The following is a 13,973-nucleotide window of genomic DNA, read 5'->3' on the forward strand; positions in this document are numbered from 1 at the left end:
CTCACCAAAGATGGCGGCGGCCGCGCCCCGCCCCCGCCAGCCTGGCCGCCGGCCCCGCGGGCGCGTGCGCGCGCGGCGCTGTGGCGCGGGCCGCTCTATGGTGGCGGCCGTTGGCGCGGCGGCGCTTCCGGCGGGCGCGAGGGCCTGTGGGGGATCGCCGCGCGCCACTTCTGCCCGGCGGTGCTGAGGGAGCGGAGCCGCCATGGTGAGAGCGCGACGGGACCGCAGCGCCGCGTTTCGTGCACACCGCGCCCGCCGGGGCAGCCTTCCCTTCCCCTCCCCTCCTCTCCCTGTCCCCCGGGTCACTGCGGGCGGGAAGGCCGCGGCCGGTGATGCGGGCCCGGGCGGGCCGCTGCACGTTTTGGCGGGGCAGGGCCGGACGGGGCGGGGGCACAAAGGCGGCGGCGGCGCTCGGGGAGCGGCGTGCTGGAGGCTCCCGCCCCTCTCCCCCGGCAGCTTCGGCCCCTTCTCAGGGCGCTGCTGGAAGCCCAGCGCTTTCCCGCGATTGTCGCCCGCCGAGCGAGCCGGCCTTAAATGGCTGATTTGCGCTTTCCATACTGCTTTCCCTGCTCCTCCCCTCTGCTCGGAGGAGGGAAAGGCGGGAGCTTGCCTTGGTGGGCTCTGGGAATGGCACACTGAAGCTCAAAGGCCTCCCTATCAACGCGGCTCGTTGCGTTCATCTCATAAATTAAGATGTGCTGAAGCAAGTTGTTGCTGCGCGGTGGGAGGACAGCTGCTTGTCGGTTTGCAGCGAAGTTCCATGTCTGCCTGGCTCTTGCTCCAATGCAGTTGGCTTCGGCCATGATGAGCAGCTACAAGCCCTGTCCCTGTTGGCCAAAATGAAAGGGGGTCCTTAGACCGCTTTTTCTGCTTTTTCTGCCTGGCATTTAGATGTCTGCAGTGTGCTACTGGTTGGTATTTGCATCACTGCATGTCTTACCCTACAATGTGTGTTTATCTTCCACTTTTATTGTTTCGGGGCTTTTTTTTTTTCTTTTCACTTTACTGTCAAATATGCTACAATTGGTGGAAGTCTCTTTGGGCAGATGCTGCATAGCTTTTAAGTCCTGCTGGTTTGGCTCTTGGCACTGCCTTAACCAGTTTTACAGGGTTCTGCCTTCAGTAGCAGGAGCAATTTCTAAAGTACTCTCTAGAAGTTTGAATCGGCATAATATAAACCATGTGGTGTCTCATTCCGTGTCCTGCTTAAAAGCAGCCAGTACCTCTGTGCTTTTAAGGAAAATGCAAAGAAATTCGACATCTGTATTATCGTGATAACTGCCCATATTGGGCTTCCCCAGGTAACTGGTGCTAAGGCAGAAAGCTTTATGGATCTTCCCTTGTTTTGATTTTGTCACCTAGGCACACGGGTCAGGTACTAGTCAGAGGAGACTTCCCACAAGCTTCTGAGCTTGTCATTATTTTATACCTACACGGTAGGACAGGACCAGCAATTTTATCAAATCAAACAATTTTTTTTCCTTTAAAGTAAAATAATGTCAGGTTCCCAAAGAAATGTTTCAAAAACATTAATTCTACAATACAAGATCCAATGGCATTAAATATTTTCCTGGGCCAGTATGTGATAACAGATGTTGTATAGTGTCTGAAGTGATAAATGGCTTAAAGTCAGAAGCTGAAATGATTTCTGCTGTGAAGTTCTGAAGGAACTGGCTTACATGTCTGGCTCACTGATTTTTCTCTAATCTGATTATTTGGATAATTTTGGAATTTATACATTCATTTAGCACTCCTCAGTGACCATCTAATTAAAATGATAATGCTGGAAAAAATTATTTTATGGTAATCTGGCAGTCATTTGGACTCCCTGCTAAGACATGCCTGTTCAAGTACAATGCACTTAAGGACAGCCAGATACCAGCCCCCCTTGGGGAATTCCCTTCAAATCAGTCATCCTCTGGCATACATGAAAGTGGATTTAAATGATCTACTCTCCTTTGTATGATTTTTGTTGTTACAGTGTGCAGCTCAGAATTCCCCTTTTTTCCATTTCTGATTAGGAAAAGTCTTGCTCCTTCTTTTTCTCTGTGTAACATTTTCCTGAACTTCTCAGAATCTGCTGCTGTTCTGTTGAGACAGTTCAAAGAACTGAAAACTGTATTCCAAGGATGGAAACACTGTCAGTTAAGGGATAAGAATTTGTCCTGTTGCTTGGGTTTTTTCCCTGTAAATCCTAACATTTGCCATTTCTCTTTTCTGTCACTGCTTTTCACGAGCATTGAATTGGTATCTTCACTGATTTCCAAAGCATGTGTCAGGATTTTTCTGTCAGGTGCTGATTAATCTAAGCCAAGTGATGTCTTACTCTGCAGTTACCTCTGTGTTATGTGCTCACCTCATATATTAGCCCTGAAAATGCTGGATCCAATTAGCAGCACTGGAAACGGCCATTTGCAGCATGCTTGCAAACTTTCTGTGGTATGCAGCCTGTTAATTAGATCACAGATTGTGTACACTTCAAAAATCTTGCTTCTTTGCTCAAATTCCTTGCTGTAGCCAAGTGAAAAATGTTATGGAAATAATGGAAGCCCCAGAGTGTACAATCATCTAAGCCTTCCCTGCAGAACAAGCTTATGGACTCCAACATTTGGAACAGTTTTCTGTGCTGTAATTACTGTTTAAGTAAACTCATTGAAGTGGGAAAAAACAGTACATCTGTTTTGCAAGAAATAATCTTTAGTGCTGAGTGCAGATTTATTGTATCATTGGTGTTCCCTTGAATTGAAATCAATAACGCAAAATAGCAAATTCTGTTAAAATCTTTCAGATGACAGTGGGGTTAAGTTGGGTCCCCTCTTTGCTCTTCAATAAAAACATTACTAACAGCTTCCATTTGGAATAAAATAATTAAATGCACTAATGCCACAGCTCTTACACATTGACTTTATTGCTTTGCTTGTCTGTCTAAATACAAAGTGTTTCTGTGGTGTTTTTTTTTTCAACACAGTAGCTGCTTTACTGGTGATTCTACACATTTTCAAGTTCGGTAAGGATTGATAGGACTTGTTGGAACCAAAACTTACTAACACAGCTTATATAAACAGTAAATGCTGTGTGGAAAATGCCTGTGTCCTTGATTGCTAGTCTAATATTTTACTATTACGCTTCTTTTTACTTCTTTCATATAAATAACTGAAATAAAACAAAAATCATTCAAAGTGTGCAAGTAACCTGTATTTTTGTGGTGTTTGTTTTGTTTTCCAGTCTCACACAATTCTACTTGTCCAGCCTACCAAGAGGCCAGAAGGCAGAACATATGCTGATTATGAATCGGTGAATGAATGCATGGAAGGTGGGTGGATGCAGACATGGGAGTTAAAAACTGTTTATAAAATCCTATTTTTTTACATATTCACAAACTTAATAAGAAAATAAGTTGCTCTTCATGTTTTTCAAAGGTCATTCACAAAAACCCTCATGCTTTTAGCTTACTACTGTTCTAGCAAACTAAAAACTAGTTATTATTTGTTTCTAAAAATTCCTTTTTGTATTAAATGTCTGGTTTTGATTTAACTGGATGAGACCACGTCCAGTTTGGGAGAGTAGGCAATATTCTTTCTTTCATGCAGCAGACTTGTTTCAATTCATTTCATTGCAGGATCAGCACTTAATTCTTACTATTCTTTTCTTAGCACTGTAAGGGAAAGATTGCTGCTGGAAATACTATATTAAATAAAGGATTGTGTGCAATTGATACATAATTTGCAGTCTCATGGCACACATGCCAGAGTAAAGATCCTGTGAAACTTTGGTACACATAATGAGCATTGAAAGAAGATTGAAATATTAGAGCTGTAATTCACTTAACATTAATCTTGCAGGAGGTTGTGTGAGGCAAACAAAAGTATAACAAAGACCATGTAAAGTCTCTGAGCTCATTTTAATATCATATTCTTCTCAAATGTATCTGAATTATTAGGGACTATTTTAAATAAATAAAATTTCTTTAAATGTATATACAGGTTTGTGCTGTTACTCTTACCTCAATACCCTGTTGACTCTTGGATCAAGAATGATCATTCTTATGAGTTCTTCTGTTTCTCAGGTGTTTGTGCATAGGAGTATATGTTCTGATTCCTGTCTTAAAATTATTACAAGGAGTTCCACATGTCCATTGGAGCTTACTGCATGGAAAGTTACATATTTGACAGAACTAAAACTTTTTCCCCTACATGATAAAAACTTTTCTTTCCATGCATCTTACCTGATGTTATAGTATTATGTTTCAATGCAAATTGCAAGGAACAAAAGAAGTTCAGCTCTAGAAAATTTGATTGCTTTTACAGTGGTAATCTTCTAAACTTTTATTTGTGGATCAAGAGCTGAAAATGTTTCAGCTCATGCAGTCTTTTAATATTGCGTGGTTAATCTTGTTTCTCTGTAGGGGTCTGTAAAATGTATGAAGAGCATCTGAAGAGAATGAATCCCAACAGTCCATCCATTACATATGATATCAGCCAGTTGTTTGACTTCATTGATGACTTGGCAGACCTCAGCTGTCTTGTGTAAGTTCAGTTGTACAAGTCCATTTCAGTGACTTAGGAAAGTCACAAGTTTTCCCTCTAAACTCTTCTGTGAGAGTTTAACATAATGCTGTTTTGTATGGTTTTTAGCAGTAGCTGTAGTGCAGCAGTACTGCAGCTGCCCTAGCAAGTTGCCCAGTCCAATTAAGTGCATAGGTACAAGGTACCTCTGAAGGAGGCTTAGAAATGAACAGTTCCACTTGGATTTTACTCACATTGAAGCTGACTGAAATCCAGCAGTTAACTACAGCTGACTATTTTACTACTACTAGAATCTGTTTAAATTTCCCTTTTGGGCTGTTGGTACAGTTCTTCAGGAGGCAGAATGGTTACAGAATTTTTTTCAGCTGAGGGCAGTACTTGTAGTAGAGTAGAAGGCTACAGAAGTGCGTTGCAGCCAAAAGTTTGTTTTGATCAAGATACAGCAAGATGAAAGTTTATGTAACAGACTGAAACTAGCCACTTGTTTTAGGAGGTAGCAACTGTTCTAGGATAGTCTTGTACCTTTCTTAATTAGGCTTCTGAAATCAGTATCATGCCAAATTCTGCTTCAGCTTATAGTTTTCCACCAGATGGCACACTTAGCACAAGGTGTAATAAATGTGTCTTGTTCACGGAAATTTCCTGAAGTACTTGATGTTTGCTATTGCTGTGTAGCGTTATGAAAGGATTTGGGGATGGAGGGTAGAAATCAGTAACTTTTCCTGAAAGTAGCATTTCTTAGATTGCACTAGAACTACTGCTGTATTAACATAGACTGAAGCTCTTTCTTTGGCCTTGATCCAATCATGCTGGGGGTTAAATAGTAAGACTTCCTTAGAAACAGCATGCTTGGGGTTTTTTCCTTAGGTAAGAACTGTAAATTGTTCTGGAATGAGTTAACTTGGGATTTTTACTTACCTTCTTACTACTGTCCATCTCACCCTCCTTATCTATCAGAAATAAAAGTATATCAAGATTCAAAGACTGACCAGGACTTTAGTAGTTCTTGAATCAGTCACTGAAAGTACCGTCTTCATGAACAAAGTACTCAGCTTTAGTGACTGAGAGAGAAAGGAGGGCATGAGCCTACACAGAACTTCTCTCAGATTGCTTTGATTTTTCAGTCTTATTCTGTTTTAATTCAGCCTGCCCTGAGTAACTGAATTCTCTGGCCCTTGCTAGTGGACTGCTTTTATCAACTATCCTTGAGTAGCAAAAAAAATGCATTGTTTTAAGTTTGGTTTTTATGAAGTATCCTGTAAGCTTGTCCTCAGTGCCAACTAGCAAGAATCCTTTGTCATCCATCTGTGAGTCTGCCTTTGCTCCTGCAAGAATTTCATCTTAAAAATTTTCAAAAATATTCCACACAGAAGTTGAACACTTGAAAACTTAAATAAATCCTTGAAGTAACGTTGAAGAAGTGTTTGACTCATTAAGACAAATTAGATTGTTTCCTGGTGGAACTATTCTTCTGCAGGCTGAGCTCTAAATACTAAGATTCTCTACTTGCTGTCTCCCTTAAGTAATTAAATGCATGAATTAAAATGTGTACACAGTGGTCCGGTCATCACTCATTAGTGTTTGGAGCATCTAGTTTGTTTCAGGCTCAGTCTGATCTGCTGGACAGCTGTTTCTTAGGGAACAGAATAAATCCATTTGATAAGTGGCAATTCCCACCTCCTTCTGATACTGCCTTCTGTATACCACTTACACATTATACCTCATACACTTGAGGACAATTACTTGTTTGTGAAGTTCTTCTGGTAGATGCACCTGAGAGCAGACTGACGTTTCTTGTTTCCTCTGCAGTTACCGTGCTGATACTCAGACATACCAACCGTACAACAAAGACTGGATAAAGGAGAAGATCTACGTTCTCCTCCGCAGGCAGGCCCAGCAAGCAAGCAAATAATGGGGGCACCATTGCTACGTTGGTTTGGGGGGGTTTGGACAACAGGTGTGTACAGAGTGTAGTGGTGAACGTTTTGTATTATAGTCATCCTGTTGCCATCTTGATAAACTCGTTAGCCAGGACTGATTGTATTTTTAGAGATACAAGGATTTTGTTGGATTGGAATTTTTTTCTGTGTAAATGGAGAAAAAAAAGTACAACATCTTCAGCAGAGTTTGGGTTTTTTCCTCCAGTTTGCTAATGGTCCTACCTTATTTGAACCCCTGGGGCTGTTCACAATGTACTTCACCACATTTGCTGTATGTGCCCCTCTGTGGGTTTTTTACATTCAGTTATGTCCTTGAGATGTCTTAATGGGAAATAAAAATCTACCCTTTAGTTAAACTTGAGTGCTCAATTTTATGGTTCCTGCCAAAAAACACAAATCTTTTTTTCCCTGTTATCCAAAAGATATGGCTTGAAAGGTCATGTGGACTGAACTATTTCCTGTATCACAGAACAGCTCAAATTCTGGCTTAGTCTTGGAAGCTTTCCCTGGGTATCTTTGGGAAACACAGCAACTCTCTTTCACTGCACAGCTGATCTCTCTACAAGGCATTTCATATAGGTGTGTCTGCTCTGGAACTGGTGATGGATAAGAGCAGGCTGAATGTATGACATCACAGGCCCCTTGAATTAGTATGCTTCAGTTTTCCCCCAGGAAAGGAATAGGCAAAGCAGATAGCTCCCATGAAAATCTGCCCCAAACTTAATTTTCTCTTTACAGAAGATAAAGACTTAACTGTTTGCCCATACTGTAACTTCTATCTGCCTCCATCGATCTTAAATACTGATGTTTTTGTAATTTTGCTGTACTGAAAAGATTTGGATTGGAGGACACATCAGACAAAAAAATAGAGCAGGTAGAAAAGAAAGGCTGGATTGGTACTCTGTGCCTTTAGAGATTGCCTGCTGTAGGAACAGACTACAGATTACACTCAACCAAGAGCAGTTCTGGGATTGAGAGAGGAATGCAATTCTCTCCAATGCACTTAATTTCCTAATACACATCAATAATTTCTGCTGGACCTCGCAGCAAATGCATTGGCTGAAAGGAATCTGAGGCAAAGTGACTGTCTATAGTAAAGCTTTCGTGAAAATAGCTTTACTTCAGTGATAAGTAGTAGCTGCTGAAGACTGGGAATCAAATTACTGAAGGGATATAAATTTTCTTAGAAAGAAACTGGGTGAGGATGTTAAACCTCTCACCACCAATACACGTTGGAGATTAGACCTACTAGCTCTAGAATTTATAGTGACAAGGAATAAATTCAATCTGCTAACATCAAAAACATGCTTCCTTTATAATGAATAGTGATTTTCAAAACACTGTAAGTCAGAAATATATTAGTACACTTAAGATTATTAAATCTGAAAATACTTTGGGACATGTAAGTTTTATATCCAGCTTGAATACAGTAAGTAATACTTAGAAAATTCACTATTGCCCATATAATAACACTCAGATTTAATACAAGCAATGTTATTTTAAAAGCTTTTATAGTTTATCCTCCTGAATAGCACATACTAAAATAACATGTTCTCTCCTAACATGTTTGAGGCTAATTTCAAGGTTTTTTTGTAAAATTTCCAATATTCTCTTGGATTCAATTTTGCAGTCTTTAAATGAAGCCAAATAAGCATTTACCTCATTCTGTAGGCTTGCTTTCAATTTAAGAAATTTAAGAAAAAACCAGCAATGTGATCTCTTTCCTTACTGTGAAAAGCACAAAGGAGTATGCTGAATCTCTAGTAATCAGGCATTGGAACACAGCACAGTTCTTCCTTCAAAGATACCTTATGTTTGGTCCGATTAAAAAAAAATCTTCCTCTTCCTTGATTTTGGCTCTACTGTGATAACTGTGCAAACTCAGACCAGTAAACAGGTATAAAATACAAATTTCTTACATTAGAACAGAAAAACAGGAAGAAGGTACTTTAAAGGAGGTGGTAATTAATCTTTCTGCTTTTTGAAAGGGACTTTGTGAAGATATGATTTTTTTGTGTTTCGGAAAGTAGAAGGTTTGCAATCTTTAACTTAACGGTTAGTTCACTTTTTTTTTAAACACACAAACTGCTGTCGTCATTTCACTAATGGAAGTATTTACGGAATTGGAAAATGCAAGTAAGTGGTCCTTTCTGGAGCCAGGTTTGGCCTTCTGCAGATAGAAAAGTGTGGTCTGTAAGCCACTTTAGGAGAAGGGACTTGGGCACCATCTCTTTTCCCCTTTTCACCCAGCTGTAAGTCTTTTTTTCTTTTTCTGAAATAAGCGACTAGTTAAAACTAGTGCATAGTTCTTGAGCTGCTGTTTTCCATAATCCTTCACTGCATTTTACTTGATTAACTATTTATGAAACAATAGATTTGCTGCTGAGCTGAGCAGCTGACCAAATACACTGAAAGGGAGAAAGAATGCTACAGTATGTATAATGCACATATATGCACATAATGTGCAACAACCTAGAAAGAAGAATCTGGAAAGTTGTCTCCCACTAACCACGTGGTGCCTTCAGAAATTTAGTGGAGAGAGTTATGAGCATTTGGAAACTTATTACATGCTAGTAGAGTGGCACTCTAGTAGTGTAGGCTGTTACAGCCGACTGTGAAAAGTGACTTCACTTTGCTTCTTTGTTCCTACTGAGTAATGGATGGCAGCAGGGCATGTAGTACCTCCTGCAGTTCACTTCTCCTCAGAGGCATCAGTACTTTGATAGCAAGATACTGGTAATTGCCCAAGTTCAGCTACTATAAAAGTGAGGTTCAGTAGCAGCATTTTGCAGGTAAAGCTATAAAAATTGTATGATTACAGAAAGCGTGTTAAAAAGAATCCGTCATCCCATGCATGCTTTGCCTGCAGCAAATTATCTGGTGCTTCTTAGGTATTGATAGATGCAAGTAGCTGTGCTGGTCATGCCTGCTACAGTGTGGGAGTAAATTATATTGGCTGCTTCTTCAGGAGAGTGGTACAGTATTTTAAACCAGGAATTAAGAATGGAATCCAGAGATCTAGTATTTCAAAGTGTGTAGAAATACTTAGGTGTTTTTTTGGTTTTTTTTTAAAGCAAGTCCATTAAGGAAGCCTAGCCTTAGACCAAGGAGTGTATGAGCTATTTACCAGGATTGCAGAGGAATTGAGGTGCTTGCCTGACTTCTGCTTGCCTTGTGGACCCATGAGCCATGCTGCTTCTTTGCTAATCACAGACTTGGGAAGTCCTCACACAGCTTCTGGACTGCCTGCCATGGACTTCAAGTTGAGGCATGACCAGACTGGCACAACTCATTTCTTGGCAGGGCTGTTCACTAAGCAAATAGTAGGGTGAAGTTATGTGAGGAGGCTGAGCTGAAGTAGCAGTTCCCTGCTGTTGAAAGGCATAATGCTGCTTCACACTATTGTACAAAAGGGATACTGGGTGTTGTGGGGAAGGGGGGAACAGAACTGCTAGTCAGCACCAACAAGCAGAGCAGCTGGTCACTAAAAAAAAAACCTAAAACCTGATATTGTGAGAACAAGGACAAGCACGGTAGATAAATTGGTGTATATATAAAGCACCCATTTATCTACCATTGCAAGCTTCTGCCAGTCAGTAATGCACTGGGTCAGGGAGTAATCCCACTAAGATTAGAATGTGAGTTGTGTTTGACACCACAGTAATACCAGGATCATTCTTACAGGAATCCCACTCTGCAGCCTCCTTCAGTATGCTGAAGGAGAATTGCAAAAAGTAGAATTGAGTTTGCTTTCCTGCTCTGAGGGTGAAATAAGCTAGGTAGTTAAAATACTTGCCTACTATTGCTTCCATCATCACATTCTTTTAAAATAGACTGAAATCTTGACATCCATCACAATGCATTATAAGCACAGCAGGAAAGTAGCATCATTGCTAGATCAGTCTGTTCTTGTGCTTATCAACATTGTCAATGTACAGTGGAGGAAAAAAGTAGTAGTCAAGACCACCTCGTTATCTTCCTTCATAACTAATAAACCTGTTTACAGCAAGAAGAGACTCGACTACTGACAATATTTTCAAGGTTGAAGGATTTTTTGACTTGCATTAGAAAAGGGTAAGTTGTAAAGTTGCTGGTTGGGTTCTCATTACACGTGCCAAGCAGTTTGTGCTGGTTCATGATGCACTGAAAGCAAGGATGCTTCTTAGGATGACTTACTCTCAGAGGGAAGAGGGGAAAGCTCCAGCTGCTTGACTTTGGAGTATATAAACAGTTATGTACATTTGCAATCCCCACTGAGTAAGGGTCCGATTGTACTGGAACTCAGCTACACTGAAAACTCAATCCATCAAAAAAACCTAATAAACAGAAAAATCAAGGGTAGCTGGGTTACAAGTGCAAAATAATTAAAACCTCCTGGTTTTTCAATTGCAATGAAACTGGTGTTTCCTACACCCTGGCGAGCATTGAAACCAATTGGTTTACTGTTATCATAGATAGAGGGGGGCAGGGAGTTTCAGTTAGCAATTGTCCAGCAAGGGATGGGCTGTGGATGAGGCTGAAGATTCTCAGCCTCAGTGAGCACCTGAGCCACTCATGTTAGGTACCCAATGGCCTTTGAAGTCTAAAAGTGTTGACTTCAAAGTAAAATGATAAATTGTACTAGCTATAGATAATCAGCAAGAGTACATCTGTTAAAATAGAAAATTAATTTTGCGCTTCTGTCGTACTAGTCAATTCCCTCAAGTTTTCCACACTGAGTGTGTTGTCTCCTCTAATGTCACTCAGTGTTGCCCAAATACAAGGTACCATTCATGGAAACAGCAGGGGAATGAATCTGGCACTGAAACTCACTGAATGGAGATGCTCAGCTTTGCATAGTACAAGGCATCTCTATTATCACCCACTAATATATGCTTCTTCCTCACTATATCTGAAAAGGATTAAAGTAAAATCTGTCTTGATTTGTCATAGGAAAGCATTAGATTGTAGGAATTAGTTTTCTCATTACTGTAATCTGAACTATGCCTGTAGGAACTTTATCTGGACGAAGTTTGGGCATAGCTCCAATTTATAGGTTTTATTCAAACTCTTTGTGCTGAGTTTGCAGTGACACACAAGTAAAACTTGTATGTTGCATATGCCTGCTCAGCACCATTCCTGGTGAGCATTAGCAAGGGTTTTGTTACCAATTTTGTACACCCCTGAGTCATCTGCTGCTGCATCCCCTGCAGCGTCTCCACAGTCCCCAACCAAGACTGTTACTGTGGACTGTTGTGTGTATCAGTGACACACACACACACATCATCTGGAACTCTGTAGCTGCTGCCTGCCTGTGTTTGTGCCAGGTAAGTCAACAAGACCCACAGAGGTGAAAAATGTGGCAGTGTACTTGGAGGCTGTAGTGTCTGGGCTCTACCACTGTCTAGATCCAACACTCGTGTTGCCCTGATCTCTAATGTGCTGGTGCTTCCATCTAGTGTATTTCATTGCTGCTTCTGCATCACTTCGTTAGCCATGCAGGAAACACACTTTTTATTTAAATTATCTTCTTAGTTACCATGGGCACTGGGTTACACACACACACAATACAAACCTGCTGCCCTGAGAGGTGGGGAATATTCATCCTTGGAGACATTGAAGACTTGACAGAGCACTGATCTGATTAGACCCACTCTTGAGCAGCATTTGACTAGAAACTCCTGGACCTCTCTTCCAATCTAAATTAACCATCATTCTGTTGGAGTCACTGCTAGAAAACCCCACATCATGAAAAATGAGAAATCCGAGTCCCTACTCTGACCAGTTTCATACAGCTGCTCAAACTCAGTATTCCCAGGCCAGTGAGGACGGTGCTAAAAATGGTAAGCCATCCTGTACTCATGAGTGGATTTGGGTGACAAGAGTAGCAGGCACTAAGTTAGAGAAAGTATAACTGCTCCCCAGTGATAAAGACAGGGAGCAGAAGGGTCAAATTTGATTTTATTCTCATGTTCTCTTCATATGAATGAAGGCTCACATGGGACACTGAGAATGCCTTGCCACAGAGGTTAAGTCCCTAGAGGTCATCAGACTTGCCACCCAGATGCAACCCTCCATGCTCCCCACACCTTTCCAGCTTTCAGGTAAAAGAAGGAAAATAAATATATATAAAAGACTTGAGAAATCTGTGATGTAGTATTAGGGAAAGCTCAGAGGCATTGCAAAATGCCAAGGGAAGGTAAGAAGCCAGCCATACATAGCAATGGAGAAAAAAGCAATTGCACCTGTGCTTCCACACCAACCCCCTCATCAGAGACAAAGGCATCTTCCTGCAGTATCAAGTCATGTACTTGCAAGGGAAAGTAGAAAGCCTGTGCTGCCAGAACTAAACATAAACCTTGCTTCACATTTCTTTCTTACCTATGGCTATTTTCAGGTTCAAGAAGGAAATGAGGGGCAGGGGGGAATTTCTTTATCTCTCAATGCATTAGTTTGGTCCCTAAGGGAATTCTTAGCTTGTACATCTATTCCACTAGAATGCAGTAGAAGCACTAACCAGAACATGGCAAGCAGAGTCGGTGTTCTTATCTTCTTTTCAAAATGCATTCCTCAAATCCAGAATTGTTTCTTTTCAATCCTCACAGTCTCTAGAAGTTTAGCCAGTGCCAAACCAGTGCTGCTTTCCTTGTCTGGCTTGCAATGGTCTTCTTGAACACATTTTATTAGTATCCTTCTAAATTCTGGGCCAAGTGAGTTTAATTTCAATTTCTATTTAATTTATGTTTGTCCCCTGCTAATGCTAACAGTTTTCTCCAGGTTTTCCTGTCTGTCTTTGAACCTAGTTCAATGAAATAACCATTGCACCATCTGCACCTACAGCTCCAATTGAGCATTACCAGTCTTTCATACTGTGGTAATGATATTGCTTTAATCTTAACCAGGAGTTAATCATTCAATGCCCCCTAAAACTGCATATTTTGCTTTTGTCTTTATAACACCATTGTTCAGTGTACCCTCTATTCCTTGCCTCTATCATGTCCAAGTAAATGCACTCATTATTCATGCAAAATTAAATAACTTCAACTAGAAAGCTTAAGAAAGAAACACATGAGAATAACCAAGTATTTGATCTTAATGAGGACACTCACCTCAGATATTCTAGGGAACTCAAAGCTTGTCTGAAATAAGCAGAGCTACATTTAACTGTGTTGTTCTGTTTCTTGGCAGAAAGGCCCCCAAATCAGGTCAGCCATAGCTCCAGGAGGTATTTCCCATCTGAAAAGTCCAATGAAAAACAAGCACCTCCCTCCATCTTACAATTAATGGACTAAACATTTTGATAGCATCTTGCATAACCTAGGCAGCTCACTGCTCAGTGCGCTGGCTTTACTGTCTGCCTCACTCCTCAGACCCCCTCTCCTTAAGTACAGGACACCTCAGCAGCTCACTTAGAGCCCCACATGCCTCTTATGAGGGAACAGCAACCAGTAGGGTTTTTATCAGCCTCCACCTGCCCCCAAGGACACCTCAAATAACACATCTTAAGCTCCATAAATCTGACTTCTCT

General features: G+C 41.0%; 1 protein-coding gene across 1 annotated transcript; it reads left to right on the forward strand.

Annotated features, from left to right (window-relative positions):
• Positions 1 to 61: 61 nt before the first annotated feature.
• ERH (ERH mRNA splicing and mitosis factor) lies at positions 62 to 6,822 on the forward strand. Its single transcript, XM_038139148.1, has 4 exons — positions 62 to 205; positions 3,226 to 3,313; positions 4,406 to 4,526; positions 6,336 to 6,822. Exons 1-4 carry the CDS (start codon positions 203 to 205, stop codon positions 6,436 to 6,438), a joined length of 315 nt encoding a protein of 104 aa, XP_037995076.1. The 5' UTR covers positions 62 to 202; the 3' UTR covers positions 6,439 to 6,822.
• Positions 6,823 to 13,973: the final 7,151 nt, after the last annotated feature.

This window comes from Motacilla alba, chromosome 5 (genome assembly GCF_015832195.1).
Source record: "Motacilla alba alba isolate MOTALB_02 chromosome 5, Motacilla_alba_V1.0_pri, whole genome shotgun sequence".
NCBI lineage: Eukaryota > Metazoa > Chordata > Aves > Passeriformes > Motacillidae > Motacilla > Motacilla alba.

What these genes read in the sequence shown, in the direction of transcription:
- ERH (XM_038139148.1), top strand. An exon ending in GGTGAATGAATGCATGGAAG is followed by an intron (nt 3,314 to 4,405) that starts GTGGGTGGATGC and finishes GTTTCTCTGTAG; the next exon opens with GGGTCTGTAAAATGTATGAA. An exon ending in GCAGACCTCAGCTGTCTTGT is followed by an intron (nt 4,527 to 6,335) that starts GTAAGTTCAGTT and finishes TTTCCTCTGCAG; the next exon opens with TTACCGTGCTGATACTCAGA.